Raw genomic sequence first — 21,819 nt, forward strand, 5'->3', positions numbered from 1 at the left:
CGATTTAGCATATTATGAATCGATTCCAATATCACTTATACCCATCTCGAATCCCCTCCTGTCTCTAACTATTCAAACTCTAAAAACTACTCATGGTTAGATTTTTTTTGTAAAAATTAGTCAAAAAAAAATATTTTTCATATATATATATATATATATATATATACCTGGCTAAATTTACACAAGACAAGGATGGTGAACCGAAGAACAAAGCAACATAAGAGTTGGAGGAGCAACCAAGCGAACTACTCGGCTAAAGCTGCTGTTCTAGTTTGAATCCCCCGGATACAGTACCGGTTGTTTGTGCTTCTTCACCAAGTGGGACACAACTCTAGCTGAGACCACCTTCTTGACCAGCATCCCCCACTTGTCATCACCATCCGCTTCTTCGCCTTCCCTACGCTGCATCCTCCGCTTGAATTGCCTGTGGAATCACCAAGAAACAAAGACGAATGAGCTGGGTTATGTTCTTCTATTAATTTCCCAGCAGCACCAGTTGCACAAGTACATGCAGAGGGGAACTTCGCAGGAGGCGTCGTCGAGCTCGGTGCAGGTGGAAGCGTGGAGGCGGAGGAGCTGCCAGAGACACTTGCACCGACGGCACCAGCGCCTCTTCTCGCTGTCGCAGGCCGCCAAGTGGCGGACGAGCTGCCGTAGGCCGCGGCAGGTGACGGGGTTGGGGCAGCGGGCCCGCTTCTCCTCCCTGCCGGAGTGCCCCATCGCCGCGTATCCATCCTTGAAGATGTGGTGCAAGCACTCGTTGGTCTCGTGCAGCTCCATGTACAGCCTCCGTTCCGCCTTCCTCCTCCCCAGCCGTCGCCGTCTCTGCAGTCACACCATCGAAGCCGGAAACAAACCCATCAATCTCTCTCTCTCTCTCTCAGCTACAGCATCATGCCCTGCAAGAAACATGCGACGTACGCACCAGGTGGGCGTCCTCGAGGAACTGGAGGATGTCGAGCTCCAGCCAGGGGTCGTGGTCCTGGAGGAACCGCCAGGCCTCGGTCTGCTCCACCGTCGCGAAGTCCTCGGCAAGCAGCTGCATGCACCGCAGGTGCAGGCGGGGGGCGTCGCACTGCTGCGCCAGCACCAGCACGTCCACCACGCCCTCGGCGGTCAGCCGCGACGACAGCACCCGCTCACACGCGCGCTTCAGCCACCCGACCCCGTACGCGTGCGACAGCACCATCAGGTGCATCCCGTGCTCCCCGACGATCTCCTCCTCCGCAAGCGTCACGCACCTGCCGTGAATCACAACCGTCCATCAAAATTACTCCTTAAAATAATTTAAAGATAATTATATGTCCAATCTATTAAAAAAACAGCTCGATGAGACACGTCACACGTGTTCGGAGGAGAGATCGCTTGCATGACACGTCCGTCCATGCACAAGTGTTAGCTGCAATTCGACAGCATTTTCTCGAATAAAAAGTGTAAGACATCAGGAGAACGCATCAAAAAACAAAAAAAGCCTGTCCGCGAATAAGCTCTTAGTGATGTCACCTACACAACTCCTGTGCTGTGTATACAGTGTCCTAGACATTAAGAAGAGCGTTGGGGAGACGCAAGGGAGATCGGTGTACTACAAATTGTGTGAAGATTGGACGAAAAGAAGATACGAGACCTGGCGGAGTAGAGCAAACGGAGGAAAGCATGAACAGCATCGCAGGGAACGCCAAGAACGGGGATCTCCATTTCTCGGTTACTGCCACCTTTGCGTGGTCGGTGCAGCATGCTCTCCAGCACGGGAGATGCCGAAGCCTGCGCCCGAAGAAAGAAAGCGAGCATTGAATAGAAGATGATAGACAAGTGCATGTATAGGTGGTGGTGTTTCGTTTATCACCAGAACGGTGGAATGAGCCGGGAGTCGCCGCTGGCCGGACGTCACGATCCGGACATCGGTCGGCGGCGTGTCATCGTTCCCGGCCTCGAGCCACCGCCGGAACCCCGTCGGCGAGACGAGCGTCTCGCCGTGCTGCTGCTCTTCCTCCTTCATGATCCCATGCCAGCGGTAAGCTATGGTGGCGGCGTGCATGTATAAGGAGGCAGGCAGTGGCGGACGTAGGGGATAAGAATAAACGATGAAATGGCGAACATAGCCCCATAGTCTGCGACTCCAAACTCCGCTTGTCCGGCCTCACTGGCTTTTCGAGTGGGGCCCGCAACAACTGTTGAAGAGGTGCAAAATTGACGGTCACCAATTATTAAGCCTACAACAAAAGAAGAAAAAAAAGAATTTATTCGTCGGATCAGACAACACGAGATCATCATACTGATCAATTGGAAACTAATCCAAACTAATTTCAATAAACAAAAAAAAAAGAAAAAATAATCTGAATCAGTAAGCACTCACTGTCCTGGATATTATGAACTTCACGGGGATTTAATTCTACTTTCATTTTATCGTGTATATTTTTTCTCCAAATGAATTGTGATTCCACAGCTTTTAGAAACTTTGGGTGTCGCTTTGAGTTGATATATTTTTCCAAAAAGTATTTTTGAAAGCAAAAAAATTAATATAACTTCTATGAAAATTCTGAAAGCAGTTTATCTGAAACCTGCTCGCCACCGCAGTAGCTGAATTCTTCATCGAAGCTTCAGTGAGACGTTCCATCCTGCAGATAAAAAACGATGAACAGTAAACATCGGACAGAGAAGGAAAAAAGAAAAGCTTTCTTGAAGTTAATTCATCAGAATATTTATGAAGAAACCAAAGTCGAACTTCACAGAGTTGACAAACTGCTCTTCGTAGGTTGTGCGAGTTTTCAGGTCAAGTTGTCTTGCTAAGAAAACAGAGGAAGAAATCCTGCTTTCTCTTGGCTGAGGAAAAGTATCCAAGAACCAACCCTGCACTCATCAATCTACTACCAGTATATTAGGGAGAGGATGACCAAATAAAGGTCCTCGAGTACCTGCAGCTTGTTCCGGAGCTATTTGTCCAATGGCATCCATCATCACAGATTTCTCACATCAGACATTTCTATGATATCTCAGGCAAGCATCTAAAGTTTCCTACTTTTAGACACCGAGAACATGTTTGAGTGAAGCAATAGGCAATCCTTCAATCTACAAAAAAAATATAGTCAGCAAACTCAAACGTAGAAGTATCCTGTAGAAACACTTGAATAAAGAGCTTTAACTATCCATCAACCAAACAACATATCTCATGAAGCAAATGTTCTCTGACACACTACTATCAAAAAATTAAGACGAAAACAGCAACACGTATATATCCCGACTGATAAGTTCAGTGCACGATCAAGCCCTAACCTGACGGCCATCGTTTCTTCTTCATCGTCGGTACTCCCATCTCTCAACTTTTCATCATCGGAAATCCACAGTCCTCTCAGTCACTCTCCGCTGCCAAAGACATCATGATATACCTCTCCTTTGTTTCATTTTAAATAGTTGACCTATAGTCAATAGTTGATCTTCCAAGCACCTTACGTCTCGAGCATTTTACAATATCAAAGCATCTAGCAATTCGGGCTTTTCAAAATCGTCTTTTAACGTCTAGCACTTTTGACTACACTGCCACCTAAAATCGACCCAAATCCACCATCAATAAAACAGTCAATCTAGTTCCACACACAAGTATAGCTGTAAATAAGACCATCAAATATGCACTATCAACAAAACAAATGGTCCAAAACCAAATAATTCCTCAATAAAGAAGTTCACGCTTATGATTAACAGAAGATTTGAAGGTAAAGGATGTTGGTCATAAGAGAAATTTATGATCATCACCAAAGAATATTACCGGTCAACTATCAGGCACAATCAAGCAAACAAGAAAGCTCCATGGAAGTTTCAATGACTAGGATGATTTGCTAAAGATTTAATATCACTGATACATCAAGGATATTCAGCAAGGTGCAAAAAGATAACAAAATCAAGAATTCACTTAACACCATAATAGGGGAAGGAAGCACTCGAGTTTTTCCTTTGGTGAAGAGAAGAATCCATTAGCCGGGGATTGAAGATCTCAATCAGGCTGGTGACCGAGGCTGAGGGAAAAGTGAAGGACCTTTTTCTCTCACAGCTAGTTCGTCCTTCACTGAAAAAGACTCAGTAAGATATGACACTTTTTCCTCTGCAAAGCTGGTCCTATTAGGTCGAGTATTGAATGTAAGTAAACACGGATTGCAGGAAGAGAATCAATACAACTTCTTTACACCTTAGGGTTCTACCCATGTCCACAAGGCATATCACTCCAGCTAAGACGTCATAAATGGAAGATTGGAACAAATCTTGCGATAGAATTAACCCTGTCGAAGAAAGGGTGACCAAAGATTCAACCCAACGGAACTACGATCCTAGAAAACCCTAACCTTTGAACAAAAAACAGATCTCTTACAGCAATACAATCTAAATTGATCCCACAATATGCTAACAAGAACACAAGATGAATTTATAGAGGAAAACCGAAAATAAATTCCAGCAGCACAATCGAATCGAAATTAGAAATTTAACCAGATTAGTTTATGCACTTTGTCTTAAGCAATTCCCGTACCAGATTCGCCGGGGACGAATCAGAAAAAACCTAATCCTCGATCTGCCCACCATACGACGCAAAGAAAAGGAGGGCAATGACGACATCGAAACAAGAAAAGAATTGGAAGGAAAAGTACCTGAACGACGAGCGAGACAACCGCAGACAAGAAGCGAGTGTCGATCGGGTGGCACGTGCAGTTCTTGAAATGCCATTGTTCTCGGGAAGGAGGCGACAGATTTGTCGTCGAAGTATGCGCCAGATTTGTCGTCGAAGTATCAGATCGAGGAGGAAAGGATAAAAATAAGCCGGTCCAGATTCAGAATCGGTTCGATCGTCAAACCGGACCATTAAAAATGTGATTTGAGATTTACTTAAATACTAATTAATACCGTGCTTTGTATGCGTTATCAGATGAGATCGTAACAGTTAAAACCGGTATATTTGCCGATACGATTCCAGAGGAGTTCCTAACGGCTAACATTTCGGACTATAAAGCCGCTACGATTCCTTGCGTGGAGGTTCAACCCAAAGGCAGCGGAAGACATGGCGACTGTGGATCCGATCGCCCTCGACCTCGTCGACTTCCTCAACGCTTCGCCTACTAATTTCCACGCCGTCGGTAATCCAGCCTCATCGCCCGATCTCTCGCTTTGATCTACAAAGATCTGGATTCGTTTTCTTGTATTGATCGGGGGAAGATTTTTGTACTTGTAGATGAGGCGAAGAAGCGCTTGAAACAAGCTGGCTTCGCTCATCTATCGGAGAGAGAGGACTGGGTGTTGGAATCCGGGGGGAAGTACTTCTTCACGAGGAATCACTCCACCATCATCGCCTTCGCCATCGGAAAGAAGTGAGTAGGGTTAATACTTTCCTCTATGGCTTCCTTACCTGGATGCAAAGTCTCTCTTGATAGCTCTATCTGGTGGTATATTATATGCATTTTGGATCAACAGATATGTTGCTGGGAATGGATTCCACATTGTTGGAGCGCATACAGACAGCCCGTGCCTCAAAGTCAAGCCTGTCTCCAAGGTAAGCATTCATCTTGGTTATATACATATCCTTGAAGTTGTTCTTCTTACTGTGGATCAATTTCCTGTTTTTGATTATTGGGCTGGTTGATCAGAAAAATGTAGTAGTTAAAAAGAGTGGATCCAGAAGTTGATTCTTTATCCAATCATGTCTATGATTAGCACCACTGATGAAAGTGAAACAGTTTGGTTTGTAACTAATTTAATGAGAAATAGCTTTCAGGAAATGCAAGTGAGGTTATTGATATTTTTTATTGTACTTGATCATTGTGTAACATATTTGCTTAGGTAACAAAAGGAGGATATCTTGAGGTAGGTGTGCAGACATATGGAGGAGGACTTTGGCACACTTGGTTTGATCGCGACTTAACCCTCGCCGGAAGAGTGATAAAGAAGGAAGTGAAGGAGCATTCAGTAACCTACTCACATACCCTTGTCAGGATCGAGGAGCCCATCCTTCGGATTCCTACCCTAGCTATTCACTTGGACAGGTTAGTGTTACAGTTAACATTAGATATTAAATTGGTATTTTACGTGTTCTTAGTAGCTATGAACTGGACACTATGGTTACTTATGAAGTTATACATGAGTTACTCGCTTGTACATTGTCGGATTTGGACTTTGACTATTTGATGGCATGCTTGTTTCTGTAATTCTTTCTGATCATTTGTTCACTAATTAAGTGTTAGATTAAAGGGTTAATGACAGCTTAGAAGAAAAATTAGATCGGCGGTATGGAATTTGTTGAGGTTAATACCTTATGATATGCTTGTTTTTATTTTTGCTAACAGGAGCGTTACGGAAGGCTTCAAGTTTAACACACATAGTCATCTTGTACCTGTGTTGGCTACATCAATTAAGGTGATTTAATTCGCTAAATTTGACTTTTTGTGAACTTGATCTTGATTTTCTTCATTTGCCTACTATACATATGCTCTAACACTAATCAAACTTGTTTGAAGTAACTGTTGGGCTTTTCTCCTTGATGACACTATTTTAACATCGTTTGAACAAAGATTATTTTGATTGATGAAATATAGGTTACTGTATCTTTGCCATTTGGCTTGCAAACACAAAATTCCTCCAGGACCCTAGGACCATCATGTCCTTTCTCCCATGCGGAATGTCTGTTTATTACCTCAGCTGACCTTACTGGTCATTCAATTATCTGTTCCAGTCTATCTCAAGACTCAAAAATGATATGTATTTGATCAAAAACTTCCTAGAATAATATTTTATTTGCTCAAACATGTTCAAGATGCTGTTTGCTTCAATCTTTTCTGATTGAATAATGGCAGCTAACTATTGTCAACTATATATGTGCAGGGTGAGCTCCAGAAGCTTGTTGATCATAATAGCTCATCTGAGTCAAATGAGAAAACAAATGCTGATAACAAAAAACATCATCCAGTACTACTGCAGGTAAAAGAATGTTCTAAACATGCCTGTTTCTCTAACTGTGTATATTCATAACCTATGTTAGAAATACCTAAAGAGGACTGATGCATGCAAAATTGAATGTTGGAAGCTGACACAATGGTTGGTTGGTTTTCACAGCTGATCGCTGACCACGCTCATTGCCATCCAGATGAAATATGCGACTTCGAGCTGCAAGTATGTGATACTCAACCAAGTGTCGTTGGTGGTGCAACGAAGGAATTCATTTTCTCTGGAAGACTTGACAACCTTTGCATGTCATTTTGTGCACTAAAGGTCAGTTGTGGTGTTACTCATCGTTTGTGTGCAGCAGTGTTTCACACCACAAAAGGTGCACATGATTATTTCGATTTATTGCTGGGTTTTTACCTACAACGTCTGAAACTGATTGATACCGGAAACAGAACTAGAATTCTGTGTATGATTGTGCAAGGTTGCTCCCTGATTTCAGGCATTAATAGACTCCACCTCTGTTGAAAGTTCTCTTGGTGATGAAACTGGCGTAAGGATGGTGGCATTATTTGATCACGAGGAGGTCGGATCAGATTCAGCTCAGGGTGCTGGATCTCCTGCCATGTTGGATGCTCTATCAAGAATAACAAAATACTTTAATTCTTCAGATCCCACGGTACCATTTTCACATTCTACTCATATTTTCTGTTGCTTTTTCTGCTTTTGCAGACATATTCACATTATGCTTTTATATGTTGTATTGCTTGTGCATTACTAAAAATTCTAAACGTGAATTCGTTTGACCACAGTCTACCTAATTGTTGTCGGCATTTTCTGATAGATTAAACTATTTTTTTTATTCATCCAAAAAATTTTCAGTTGCTCGAGAAGTCAATCCATAGGAGTTTTCTCGTATCGGCAGACATGGCACATGCTTTACATCCTAATTTTATGGTATGTTCCTTTTAACTGATTTATATGTACACTCGGCTGCCTGCCGTAAGGCCTGAATGGTTTGCGATAAAGAATGTGACATCAATTTTGTTGTACCTCCTCCGCGATACTCTCGAAATACAATGTCAGTATGCTGTCGAGTTACCGACAGCAGTCGAAAATGTAAACGGCACTGATGGCTTCTTTTTACATGCTCTCCTGCCAGGACAAGCACGAGGAAAATCATCAACCGAAACTACATGGTGGTCTTGTGATTAAACACAATGCCAATCAGCGTTATGCAACAAATGCTGTTACTGCATTCATATTTCGAGAAATTGCGGAGATGCATAACTTACCAATTCAGGTGAGTTGATTCTCAAACTGGCATATTTTTGTATTAATAGTGATTACTTGTACATTTGGCCAAGCTATTTACAGACTTTTATTCAATGCAGTTAAGATATAATCTTTGTGCAAAAGATAATCTCTGTGCTTATTCAAATGCCTTTAAAATTAAAACTAGTGCATGTATAATGATCGATCCTGATCCTGATAGCTGCATGTATAAGTATGTGGAATGTGCCAGATGCCAAATGCGAAATCGATCTATTTAATGGCATTTTTGATAAGTTGGATTTTAATGTGCAAGAAGGAAATATAAATTTTACTCCACAAGTTTCTAACTACCACTTTGATTAACCTACTAATTAATAAGTAATAAGAGGCTGGGTCCATTTTCATCATTTCATGCAAAACTTAAATGTTTGATGTGCTTGTTCAGGCTAATGTTAGATCCACCTTGGTTAACTATTAGGCTATGGCATGATGAACTACAAACTGGCAGTTGATATTCATGAATACAGAAGAAATTCTAGTAAACTTTTCTTTTTTTTTTTTCAGCATAGTTATATGACTCCATGATTTAGATGTTACCACTTAGTTCTACCATTCTTATGACTCCAGGATTTTGTGGTTCGGAACGACATACCATGTGGTTCAACCATCGGTCCCATACTTGCAAGCGGTGTCGGAATCCGAACAGTTGATGTTGGCGCTCCTCAGTTGTCGATGCACAGCATCAGAGAGATGTGTGCAGTCGATGATGCCAAGCACTCTTATGAGCATCTCAAGGCATACTTCGACGAGTTCACAGAGCTGGATAACAAGTTGATCGTGGACTGCTAATCAATTTAAAGGATGATGCAACAGATGATGCCAAGTTCGGTGGTTACCTTTTCCTAAACTAATTATGTCGGGATGACATTCTGGGAACGATTAACTCAATGGGGTTTTGTCTCAAAAACTATCAGCTGTCACATTGAACTCCTATTTGATCATCTAGATGTCAAGAGTATCTCGTTACTACCCACCCTAACCTATGTTGGTTCTCTCTTTTGATCTGTTGGAACCAAATACTTTTGCTGATGTGCAGGGCATGTGGGGAGGAAGTAAACACACTGGTGTTGGTGCTTTGAACCTTCTGCCAGTACTACAAAGATCCTTCACCAGCAAGCCTACATCGAGAAATAAATACACATTTAGAGCAACCCTACAATTATCGTCTAGGTTTCCACAGCATCAAACGACACGACATGAACCCTTCAAGTGTTCCTCTTTTGTTTGATTTATCGTTTCTACTTCAAGTGTTCCTAGTTCGATATCAAGAAACTATAAAGAACGATAGGTTTTCGGTAACCAAATCAAGATTCCCCATTCAGAACTACATGTAAAAGGTTATAAGAAGGGTTTCATTGCCTCGATACAACTGTAAAGATCACAGACACAAAGCGAAAGAAGCACTTGGTCAAGATTCCTATTCATAACTACATGTAAAAAGTTACAAGAAGGGTTTCATTGCCTCAATACAACTGTGAAGATCACAGACACAAAGCAAACGAAGCATGCGAAAAGAAATTCCAATCATCTTTGTCTAGGAGACTAGTTCGACTACTGACAAACGGCAATCATCGAAAAACTTGTCTATAGAAGTGCAAGACTTGTTTATAAAAGTGCAAATTTATTTGGCTTATGGATGCGTACCTCATCTGATCGTATTTAGATTGAGAAAATGCATCCAATTTCCTGTCACAAATGTTAATCAGATTATAGCCCTACAGACATCCAATAAATTTGATATTGATTAACATAACTACGACAACTGTTCACAAACAATTTTCGATCACATAGCAGGTTAAAGAGGAAGATTTTTCTTCAGACAAACTTCCACACAAGGCAGCAATTTTGAAAATTCTTGAATCTCTCTATCCCCAAAAAAATGGGGTCAATGCTAGAGGGTCCGTGTTTCCAATAAATGGTACAATAAAATATTTTTCTTCACTCGGGAAAACCTTATTTCAGACTAAACTTGTACTAACACCATGAAGCACAAAAAAGCTGATGCAAACATTTCAGTGAATATTAAGAGTTATGGGTAGTTTGAAGCTGTGACTGATAGATGTGCGTCATGATTGACAAGGAAAAAACTGACTGATTATTCGTGACATCAAGTTGCAACGAGCCACCGAAAGGTTTGCACTCATGAAAGAGACTTCTGAATCTCAGAAGTAACTTCTTTGGGAGGTTTCTCAGCATGAAGCTGAGACACAACTCCCTTTTTGTTGTAGTAATCAATGACCTGAAATAAACAACAATAGCACACATATAATTCCACATATTAATACTAAAATAACAACCAAGAAGTTTGATGTACTTATCTATGTCATAAATGAATCAATGAAATCATATGTCATAATTAGAACCATCAAAATTATTATTGCCAATAATCCCAGATTGACTACACATGCACATGCAAATAGTCATATATCGGACGGCGGTAAGAATACAAGTACCCGATGACTTCAGTCAAGAAATACCAAGTAAAAATTTATATGCTGCTTACAAAAAGTATCATCCATTATGCAACAGATAAAACAGTTATCAGCAAAAATAATCAAGAAGATAATAAGAAGGAAAATCAACTTACCGGTTCAGTTTGTCTGTGGAAAGCTTCAAGCCTTGACTTGAGGACTTCAGCTGTGTCATCTTTCCTCTGAATCAAAGGTTCTCCTGACACCTTCAGAGCATAATTTTGAAATAACAAAAGAAACATAAGAACTAATTCTCTAGGACCAACCAAATTAGAAAAAGAGTAAATCACATCATGTCTCTTCTCCCAAATCTCATCAAAACTAAAAGATGATATCTAGTAAATATCAAATGCATTAATGTGCTTTGAAATGGATACACAAGGACACAAAAGCTCACAAGGAGATTAGATGTACAACACAGGTGATTAACTACTGAGGCAATTTCAAGAATCTTGCAAGGCTAAAAACTTCTACGATCAGCTTGAAGGCTAATTTGCAAGAATCATAAAATATTAAACACAAACATGATTATGAAAAATAAGAAAATTACACATACCAAATTAACACATATATGTTCAATAGAATATCTGTCTGCAAAAAGATTATCAATCTAGAATCTAAAAGGTCAAAATAATTCTTTTAACAAAGGGTGTCATGGGATTCCTACAAAGCATGTAAAGGTGTGCATAGGAAAGACCACCAAAAGGAGGGTGCAAATGGCCCACCCCCTCTCTCTTCCTCCCTTTTCTATTACCTCCCTCTTCATTCTCCAAATTTGTGACTGAAGTTCAGATTGACCAACCCCATTCATACGAATAAAATCATGAATGGTCAATCCGGTGAACCCATGATCTCTTCACTACACTGCAGTACAGAATAAGGATCCTCAAGAAGCACAGTTTAGGCAAGATCATAATGACATTCCGCAAGCTATGTGCAAACTGGCAGCACACTCTATATGTATATTCAAGCTCTATGCAATCCAGAAGCAGAAGTCATTATACCTTAACCACATACCTACTGTCATTTTGCATTAACCCAACTTTTGCTCGAAGATAAGCAAGAAGGCTCTAACGCAAAATTCTCCAATCCAACCAACCCACAACTAGTTTTTTGCAAGTAGGAAATGCAAATGCAATAAAAGAAATGTCCAACAGTAGCAACACAACATACATGGACCTGTGACAAAAACATTTTACATAACATAAACAGAACATGCTTTAGTAAAACAATAAACTTATTCCATCTGCTTACATCATCGATGCCAAGAACCTTTGGAGGAGCATATTTCGTATGGTAAGTCCTACCACTAGGTGGATGAATCCAACGACCAGTAATTCTCTCCTCCAGTATGGCATCATCAATCGCAAAGTTTAGCACCTTGTCAATCTTAGTACCTTGCTTGGTCAGCATCTCATCAAGCTGCATTTGGAATCAGGTGATGAAGGGGCAAAGTAGGTAAAAGCTCTGAAAATAAAGGACTTGTATTTAACTCATCAAACAATGAATCTAGCATTGGAGTGAAGAGAAAAAAGCATAGAAGACTTGCCTTCTCAGCTTGAACAACTGTCCTTGGAAACCCATCAAGAATGAAACCCTTTTGGCATGATGGTTTTTTGATAGCCTCATCAATAATTCCAACAACCAAGTCATCAGAAACAAGCTCCCCCTGGAATACCAAGAGCCACAGAATTGATCAGTAATGAAAATAACTTTTTTTGGTCCAAATTTCATTTATTTTAAGAGGAATACCTTATCCATAGCTTCTTTAGCCTTAACCCCAAGAGGGGTCTTAGCAGCCACAGCAGCTCTTAACATGTCACCGGTGGCCAAGTGACACAAGCAATATTCATCCTTAATAATAGGAGATTGGGTACCCTTCCCAGAACCAGGTGGACCTGGAATGTTAAAAACCCCATGAAAGTTGAACAGACACTTAGCACTCTTTCTACCCATGCATAAGAAAGTGGAAAGCGTGACGTCACCACGTATTAGCACCATAAAAAGAAAAAAAAAACAGTTCCTATTACCAAATATGCAAATAGGAAATCTGAAAAGATAATTTAGACATAGATGAAGAGAAGACAATAGATAAATCCTCTATAGTAAGGTCCAATACGACTTTGCGAAAAATATACTTTAATCATGCACAACAAAAGTGTTGAAAGTGAAGTCATCATAATGAAATTTTAAAAAAGAAACTAGCAGTTGTATCAGAACATCTGGCTTCTCTAACACTTCAAATAACAAGAAAAATAAGCTCAGACCAAAAACATAGAGTAAGACGCACAAGAAGAAATGAAGAAAGCAAACATTGTATTGGAAACAATGCCAAGCCATTGCCCTTGGATATGCCACATAACAAAAAGAAGAGGTTGCATTTTTCTTTTTGTTGATAAATGAATCAATTTTTTTTCATTCAACTGTATTTATGAAATATGATATTTTTTTAAAATTTTAGCCTAGCATTTGGAATATAAGTTTCAGCTGCTTTAGTTTTGGCTTGAAGTTATGACCAAGAACAAAAATATAGGAAATGCATGACCCCACAATTAGTTCTGATTGATGTGGGGGGGGGGGGGAGGGGAAGGTGGAGGGAATACTGTTAACTGTGTGTTGAGTATTTTAGGCTGGAAATTTTGACTAAGAAACAAAGGATCAAGGATACTAGATTAATATCAATTTCCCGAATGGAATAGTTCATGTCGCCTCTCAGACACAAACAACCATAAATATCCATGCACATCTCTTTCAAAGATTCAAACGAAATAATTTTAAAATTAACAACACCCAACAGTATAACATTGAAGCAAAATTAATCAAAAAACTATACAAGAGTTTTATATTTATATTTCTAATAAAAATATATTTACGATATTGCAACAACATAAACTCCAATGCTTGGTACAACATAGGGCATCCATTGAATAAAAAATAAGTACTACATTCCACTGCAAGTGGTTATTATTCACTTACTCGGTTTCAAACTTCAATTACAATTAACTTCCCAACGAGAGAACTAGAAAGAGAATAAATTGCAAATGGAGATAGTCAGTTTACGTAAAAAATAACTGATTCCGGAAATAAATACTTTTTGACATTCACATGGTCAATAATCCTATATTTTCTGAAAAGATGCATCATATTATCCGATGTATCACTTCCATCTCTCATTTCTTTGACCATGTGCTTGACGAAGTGGGTGATTGGGAGCACTACTTTAAGAAAAGAAGAGGAAAAGAATAGATCAAAGCTTTTGGAGTTCCTATATCTCTCATAACTCTTTGGTTTAATATTGGTCTTAAACAAAATTTACATGTCTCGACAAAACAAAACTTTTTCGAGAACAATATAAGAATCTGTAAATCATTATTTTTCGAGCAACCATGAATTTCGCCATTGGTCCCATCCAATCCATTGGTCATAATTTTGCCTCTCATGTCTACATGACATCTAGGACTAGCCGCATTCATTCCTCCACATAACAGTCAAACAATTTCAGTTTCCTTGTTTCAGTGGCAAAGCAGACATCCACACAACATATTCATCCCAGATGAAGCAGCAATAACGACAATGAACATAGACACCGTTCTAAATGTGCCTCAGAGCCCTCAGGATGAAATCATCCCTTGTCCTAAGTAATCATTGCGCATTTCGAAACCCCATTTAGCTGTTGTCGGGAAGCTAACGGTTGATTTCATCATTTCACACTTATATTCTTCGACTTTTCTTAAACCAATTCGTTGAACATATTCTTCCCGATTTCTCGTATCCACAAAAGGAGGGTAAACTTTGATAAGCGAAAGCGCATACACGCAGAGGGAGAATGCAATCTAACACAAAGAGGTTACGGAGGAAGGAACCGATACCGATGAGGATAAGCCGCTTGTCGGGTTTCGATGCACACTTCATTCGGCGGAGGAGCTCGGTCATCAGATCCAGCGACGGCACGTCCTCCAGATCGACACTCCCGCCGCTCGCCATGTCCGCCAATCCCTTCGCCGCTCCTCCCCCCGACCGATACAATCCCGCTTCGGCGACGACGACGCGGCAAGATCCATCCGAGGCGCCCCTTTTATCGACGACGTGGGAAAGGGAAAGGTCGATTTCTCCGTCGAGGGTTTTGTGCCGTATTCTATCCCGACGGTCCAACGTAAAGTACCCTATACCTTTCATCATAACCGTCCATCATAACAAAGAGAGAGGGTTAGTTCGAGATGGACAGTTGTTCGGTAGGCACACTGCAACGCGGTCGGCTACCAACTTCAACACCTAACCACAAATTTATTTATTTATTATTGACATTAAATAATTTCATGTAATTTTTTAAGCAGAGTTTAAACAGAAAATTGCGATTAGATAATTCATATAAATAAGCAATATACCAAATCAAGGCATTTACCAAAATTAGTACATTTCATAGAATTTGAAGACAAAATGTTGACCTCCACCTCAAAAATTGCTTGCATACATAAATCGAGCATAGGAGGCATCAAAAGGATTCATTATAATAAAAGAGTATGAAAGGATGGTTTAAGAACTCCATAAAGTAGAATGCCAAAAAAAGGAGGGTAGGAACACATGAAGATGGTTTATATCTTATGACTTTGAGGTCATTTACAAATAGAAGCTTCCATTGGTCATCAAGTCAACGGATCCTTTCTGAGTAGAACCTTCCGTTGGTTGTTGAGTCGATGGTCATATCTAATGTGCAAAATTATGTCTGCAAATGACAAAAAAAATATCCATCGCACATGATCTTATGTGCCAATTTATGCTTGAGAAAATAATTGTAAGATATGAACTAAGCTAAATATAGGAAAATTGCAATATATCAATTTCATAGTGAATGGGTGTAAGATTGTTTATTATATATAATATTATAATTAAATTTGCTCCTATATATATATATATATATATATATATATATATATATATATATATATATATATATATATATATATATATATATATATATATATATAAAGCTTATAGCGAGAGAATGAGGAGGTCTTTATAATTAGTTTCTCCGCCTGAGAGTTCTATCGGCCAGTCAGAAGATAGCTGCCTACCGCGAGACCACCACAATCCCATGGCGATAGCAGTCCGCCCGACTACGCTCTCCGCCGCTGATCTCTCCTAGATGGCACAACGCCGCCTCGCCGTCCTCGCCTCCCACCTCACCCAAACCGGCCCTGGCCCTCTCTCGGCCCTCGGCCCGCCTCCGGGAGTCTCCACTTCCCGCTGCTCCGGCGGCGGAGGCGGAAGCGGAGGCGAGACGGAACGGGGCGGGGAGAAGGGGTGCGTCTTTTGTCGGATCATTCGCGGTGAATCCCCGGCATTCAAGGTAGAGCCTTCCCTTTCCTTGATCAGTTCAGGTTCTCTTGACGCCGGATTTAGTTGAAAGGGATAGGGTAGGATAGGCTCTTATGCGATCTACCGCAGACGAGGCGCGGTTTCTTGATGGGTTTTGGTTCCCCATATGCCGACTCACATCCACGTTGTTTATTGGTGTTCTTCTTCTCAAATTTAACTGGAACCATTCGGCTAGTGGAGTCCCTCTATAAGACTCTGGCCTAATCTGAAGTGAACATAAGCTACTAATAATCATTCGTCAGCGGACGTTGGTAACTTAATAAGAGTGGCCTAGTTGGTCTGTTAATGGGGAGGAGTTAGTGTTGGGTGTTTGTTGCCTTCAAACAGGTTGAACAGGAACGGACTAATTCAGGAGAAACACAAGTTTTGGTAATGGAGCTTATACTGTTAGGGAATGGAATGTTAGATCGTAATGGAACAGATGGTTTTTCTTTAGCTTAAGGATGCAATTGGGGGACGAAGAGAGAACATGTTAAAACATTGCATGAACAATGTGAGAGGTGCTGTGGTAGTAGTGTGAGCCTTGAAAAATTTTTGTTCCAGGCACCTAAGAAAAAAAATTGTTGTACAATCTATCTGATAAATTTTGCTCAAACATATATTCAAGGAAGAAAATTAGCAACAATATACCTTAAGATGAAATAAAAGCTACGAATGAAGAAGAGCAAAATGGTTGACATATAATTAGTAGCCTTTTGTTAATCTTTGAATCATTTTTTTTTGTAACTGTGGTACTCGATCTAATATATTCACATGATGGGAATTATACCTCTTCCATTCCAAACACCAATCATAGGCTGGAAATATGCAACTTGGGATCTTTTATTATTTCCATTATTGATCTTGATTGCTTACTCTCTTTTTATTGTTTGCAGCTATATGAGGATGATGTATGCATATGTATATTGGACTCTAGCCCATTGAGCATTGGGTAATGTATATCTACAATTTTATGATTATACTTTCCTTGAGTGCAAATGTGCAATATAATTTTCCAAACTTAATGCTATGACATTCCAAACTTATGCTTTCCTTAAGTTTTGTATCGGTTTTGTAAACATTAAGGTCTAATGTTTGTTCTGAACTCTTCTATTTGCATTTTTTTTCCCTTTCTGTGAATATATCCATAAATCATTGGCTTATGGTGAGATATTCTTTTCCCAGTCCTGAGTAGGTGGAGTTAAAGATGGGTGGCAATCATTAAATTAAGGCTGTTAGCCTGATTAGACTTATTTATTGCTAATTATTGGGTGTATCAGTCAGGTCCTAGTAGAAGAAGGTTGATTTGCTAACATAGATTAAGGTAAAAGTAAAACATTCCTAGATACCATGCTAATCTTTTTCACCCTACAAGTAGCATAAAGCTGGACTTGAGCCACCAAACCAACCAGAGTTAACTTGTTTCAAAATTACATGATCTTGTACTAAGTTGCCTTTCTACGGCAATTGGTGATCTATTTAGAGTTTTGCGTTCTCCTTAAATTGCATTCCTGACTTGAAAATAATCCAAAATAGCCTGGTTGCTATAACTTAATATCATGTTAGCGCATTCGTTAGTGTTTCTTATGCACCTAGATTTTATAGGTTAATGCATTGTGAAAACAATTCTGGAGAGAACAAGTCTCTGCAAGTCTGATTTTTCAAGTTATATTGGGGGTAATAATGATTGACAGAAACAAGCAAAGATACTTAAATATAGCTTGGTTGGAGGCATCACTTATGAGCCAGGATTTGTCTCAGTGGTAGGTTGGATTGAGCTCAGGTGAAGTTCAATTTCCAGGTACACTGAGGATTAATCAGACCTAACTTGATTGTACCGAGAGAGTAATAGGGTAACCAATCTTGTTAAAATGCTTCATCTCCATCAGCCATCCTGACCCTTTTCTATCTGACCCAATTATTATAAAGTTTGGGTTACATGGCTCTGGTTAGGAACTCAACATGTTAGTGGCATGGACCGGTTCTAGTCTTACGACGACCTGAAACCTCATCAATTCATTACCAAACGCTATGTCTAATAAGCCATGCACCTGTCTGTTGCCTTGATGATAATAAGCAAGCTTATCAGAAGATAAAACTTGAAAACAGCTTGATCTTGGCATAGAAGTTTCAAATAATAAAAATGGGATCATACCCTAGTTTTTTTTGTAAATTATATTGTTGGATTTCTTTGGTTTTATATTCACTCTTCAGCGTCCTTTTTCTTGTGTAGGCACTCCCTTATCATTCCAAAGTTGCATGCTCCTTCACTGGAATCAACTCCACCTCCTGTGAGTTTCCTTTTTTATGAAAGATTAAAATGTTGATTCTTAGAGTAGTTTCAAGTGGTAAATTTTACTTATGGATGACACTAACTTTTCATTTGCAAGATGTAGAGTTAGGCTCCTTAACAAATTGTCAAAGCTGGTAGTTGAGACATTTATGATAAAATTACATTTTATAAATTGGTGATATCTCTGGTCTTGTGTGATTATTTTATGTTTTGCCTTGCTGATCTCACATTGTGGAACTACTTAGTTGTTTAATTTGTTTCTTCTGTTGATCTATCGTATTGATATGATAAAAGTTTCCAACTTTGCTAACGGATGTCTTGCAAATTTCTCTGTGTAATCTGCTTGAGGAGCCATACTGATGGTTGTGTTCATTTGGAGTGCAGCCCTTTAAAGCCGTGTATGTAGATGAACATTTAGTTACATATATCATATGAATTAATGAATAAAGTGAAATACAGTTTCATGTGTTATTTGATATCTGTTGACTATGCTAGTTAAAATGTTTTGCCTCTTCTTTCATTAATAAGTCCCTTGGTTTACGAGCTTGAATGGTAATCTTTATACTACTAATGGATAGATACCAAAGCTAAGAAATATTTCTTACCCCAGGTTCATGCCTTGGCGATGCACTAGCTGTGGTAACAGTGCATGCTGCATCACTGCCATTGGTTCAGGCTTGGAAGTGCATGCTCCTTAGAGAATAAATGAATCATTTTCTTATCTTTACTAGCTGTCCTATCAAAGAAAAGCCAGGTCTAAACTTTCAAACATCAAAAAATGTCCAATTCGTATTCTAGCTGTGTAACTGAAAAGGAAAACATGGGAAAACACTCATGGATTAAAGGCATCCATCTAAACATTCTGGACAGCATCGAAAGTCTGCAACTCTCTCTGCAAGATTGAAATCTTGCAATGACATTGGTATATTGTGAACTGACGTGATTCTTCGTCATGTTTTTTTCCCTAAGCTCTATTGATCCCTCGACTTGGTTTCTCATCTAAACACTTGTGCAGTCAGAATTTGCGTATACCTGTAAAATATGCTTTAAAGTTGACAAGCTTGAGAGAAAAGATGGACGGTTGTATCAGTTCAATTCTGAATTTGATACCTCTGGCTGAGCTCATAGTTTAACATCATCCTTTTCTATAACAAGGATTTCTATCCTTCTTACGAAGCTTCTGTTCATCATTTTTACGTACTTATGTCCTCATGGTTAAAGCAACTTGCAATTTGTCATTTAATGGAAAAAAGTGGAGAAGGATGTTTTGCCACCTAATGTTTCCATGTTGTTTTTGATGCAGGTGGTAGCAGCCATGTGTTCCAAGATACCAATTCTTAGCAGTTGTATCATGAAAGCTACTCAGTCTGGTAGGTGGAACATATATAAGAAATCTCTCCTGATTAAGCATCTGTTTTTCTTTTTTTATGTTTTATATATTGATGCCATTTAACTGATAGATGAGATAAATAGTACAACTTCCACTTTTCACCCTGATCAACAAATGCTTTCATTTTTCTTTCTCGGAGAGATGATACTGTGGAATGCCGATTCACCCTGGTCATTGTTGGTGCTTAAAATCAACCTCTGTTCCTTGGTTTTTGATCAAAGGTGTATTTATCAAATACTTGTTATTTATTGTAACAAATGTAGCTTGATTGTGCATCTGCTGGACACCTGAATGTTCCATTAGTTTTATTTGGACTGTTTCTAAATTTTTTGAATCTTAACACTATGGTAAGGTAACACCTACGCAACTCAGTTTATTAGAGTTTAGGTCATGGAGACCACAGATAATGCTACGTAAATTGATTTTTGTTGAACCCCACGTAGAAGCCTTGTGCATTAGGCCGCTCTTTTAACAAGGCAAGTCTTGGCACCATAGTAAGTCTTCCTCTGTGACTTGTGTAGCCAAATTTAAATCATGGAAATAACATCTTGACTGGGAAAATGACGGACATTGGCGCGATCTATACCTTGCACTGGTGGGAGACTCATGTAGTGGGCCCCTTTTTCACTGCTCTGGACCATTCTAATCCACATGGAATTTCTACTTTGAGCTTTCAACTAGGTGATTAGATGTATTTGAAAGCATTTTATTCTTGCTGCTCCAACTCCTGCTTCCATTTCGAGACAAAGACTAATTACCTTACATTTTGTTTTGCCATAGCCGTCATTTTTTTTTCTTTTTGGCTTTATTTTCAAGTTCTTCATCACTATCCTTCCTCACATTGTTTTACTCTCTTTTGATATAACCATGCTCCTGTTTCTTCTTCGTCGTAGTACCTGCTATAGATACTTTTGGCATCTTAACATTCTCAATATCTTCATTTTGATCAAGTTGAATATGAAGTCAAACTGATCTCTCTCTTCGGTTACCCACCACACACAACAGGACACATCATTAGGAAATATTCTGTTCCATATCTCAAGCCACCTGCTTCCGGAAATCATACCGTTTGTTCTGACTGCCCTCTGTTGATAGCACTTTTCTGATCATTTTATACAAGAATTCTTTTTGAAGTGTTTGGTTACATTTGATTTACTCGTGAAATTTGCAGATTCATTCAATTTATTGGTCAACAATGGATTGGCGGCTGGGCAAGTAATATTTCATGTGAGTACCCAATTATAAGTTAGATCAATAGCCTCAACAGATAGCATCATATTGTGATGGCTGTACATTTAACTGATTTAACCTAAATATGCTGCAGACTCATCTCCACGTAATTCCTCGGAAAACAGGAGACAAGCTATGGCCTTCTGAGGTAACACAGTATAACTCCGATCATTTTGCCGATGTTAATTCATTTACAATTCAGACGTATGACATGCAGAGTTTGAGAAGGCAACCCATCGAAGCATACCCAAAAATCGTCGACCTTGTGAATTCAATTCAAGATCTGGTTTGTTCTCTATCCACTGATAGCTGCCTATCTGATGCATGGATTGCTGCCAAGATTAGGAATCACAAGTGAATGGAATTTTGTATATATGCTCTGTGTTGTTATTGTTTATTCAAATTATATTAAACACAGCGATCATTTCTGAAGTCTGTAACGTGGGAATTAAAGATTGACAGCAAGTGCAAGATGGTGGGATTCTCTGAGCTCTTCCATTTCTTTTTCTTCCCACCAAAATACACTCATGTATGAACCGAGTACAGAGGTGACAATAAAACGTACCTATTTGATTTCTACATCAGATTTGTTTTCATTAGGGATTTTCCTATCATTAATTAGTGATGGGTTTAGCTTTATCACATCAAATGCAGAGTTATAATGTCGATTTTAAATTTAGGTTATTAATTCTAAGATTGATTTCTTGACATCATAAACAATAAAACTGGGACATGATGTGCAATTTTCTTACCAAAGCCAACAAGATTGGCAAAAATTGTTACAGAAGAAATGTGAATTCATCTTCTATTTCTTGACTAAAAAAGATCAGATC

At 39.4% G+C, this 21,819-nt stretch overlaps 4 protein-coding genes across 7 annotated transcripts; 2 read left to right on the forward strand and 2 right to left on the reverse strand.

The window, feature by feature from the left end:
- Window positions 1–123: 123 nt before the first annotated feature.
- Window positions 124–4,752, reverse strand: LOC135583270 (BTB/POZ and TAZ domain-containing protein 1-like). Of its 3 annotated transcripts, none has more exons than XM_065155189.1 (8): window positions 4,632–4,752; window positions 2,913–3,066; window positions 2,559–2,615; window positions 1,844–2,210; window positions 1,625–1,761; window positions 926–1,241; window positions 509–825; window positions 124–424 (listed from the first exon to the last, which is right to left on the reverse strand). In XM_065155189.1, exons 4-8 carry the CDS (start codon window positions 2,033–2,035, stop codon window positions 268–270), a joined length of 1,119 nt encoding a protein of 372 aa, XP_065011261.1. In that variant the 5' UTR covers window positions 2,036–2,210; window positions 2,559–2,615; window positions 2,913–3,066; window positions 4,632–4,752; the 3' UTR covers window positions 124–267. The 3 variants fall into 3 exon arrangements, with proteins under 3 accessions (XP_065011261.1, XP_065011264.1, XP_065011262.1); XM_065155192.1 differs by lacking the exon at window positions 4,632–4,752 and adding an exon at window positions 4,514–4,599; XM_065155190.1 differs by lacking the exon at window positions 4,632–4,752 and adding an exon at window positions 3,271–3,531.
- Window positions 4,753–5,006: 254 nt separating this feature from the next.
- On the forward strand, window positions 5,007–9,226 carry LOC135641772 (probable aspartyl aminopeptidase). Its single transcript, XM_065157475.1, has 11 exons — window positions 5,007–5,114; window positions 5,210–5,345; window positions 5,449–5,527; window positions 5,815–6,017; window positions 6,318–6,387; window positions 6,853–6,948; window positions 7,084–7,239; window positions 7,415–7,591; window positions 7,795–7,869; window positions 8,075–8,215; window positions 8,815–9,226. Exons 1-11 carry the CDS (start codon window positions 5,039–5,041, stop codon window positions 9,034–9,036), a joined length of 1,431 nt encoding a protein of 476 aa, XP_065013547.1. The 5' UTR covers window positions 5,007–5,038; the 3' UTR covers window positions 9,037–9,226.
- A 745-nt stretch (window positions 9,227–9,971) lies between these two features.
- Window positions 9,972–14,820, reverse strand: LOC135641773 (adenylate kinase 4-like). Its single transcript, XM_065157476.1, has 6 exons — window positions 14,588–14,820; window positions 12,471–12,616; window positions 12,268–12,387; window positions 11,973–12,140; window positions 10,835–10,924; window positions 9,972–10,486 (listed from the first exon to the last, which is right to left on the reverse strand). The coding sequence occupies exons 1-6, from the start codon at window positions 14,700–14,702 to the stop codon at window positions 10,388–10,390; spliced, it is 738 nt and encodes a 245-aa protein (XP_065013548.1). The 5' UTR covers window positions 14,703–14,820; the 3' UTR covers window positions 9,972–10,387.
- Window positions 14,821–15,730: 910 nt separating this feature from the next.
- Window positions 15,731–21,567, forward strand: LOC103987639 (adenylylsulfatase HINT3). Of its 2 annotated transcripts, none has more exons than XM_018826839.2 (7): window positions 15,731–16,065; window positions 16,970–17,025; window positions 18,307–18,364; window positions 19,670–19,736; window positions 20,928–20,983; window positions 21,081–21,134; window positions 21,189–21,567. In XM_018826839.2, exons 1-7 carry the CDS (start codon window positions 15,862–15,864, stop codon window positions 21,342–21,344), a joined length of 651 nt encoding a protein of 216 aa, XP_018682384.2. In that variant the 5' UTR covers window positions 15,731–15,861; the 3' UTR covers window positions 21,345–21,567. The 2 variants fall into 2 exon arrangements, with proteins under 2 accessions (XP_018682384.2, XP_009404269.2); XM_009405994.3 differs by having other exon boundaries at window positions 21,204–21,567.
- The last annotated feature ends 252 nt before the right edge of the window (window positions 21,568–21,819 follow it).

This window comes from Musa acuminata, chromosome BXJ3-6 (genome assembly GCF_036884655.1).
Source record: "Musa acuminata AAA Group cultivar baxijiao chromosome BXJ3-6, Cavendish_Baxijiao_AAA, whole genome shotgun sequence".
NCBI classification, from domain to species: Eukaryota; Viridiplantae; Streptophyta; class Magnoliopsida; order Zingiberales; family Musaceae; genus Musa; species Musa acuminata.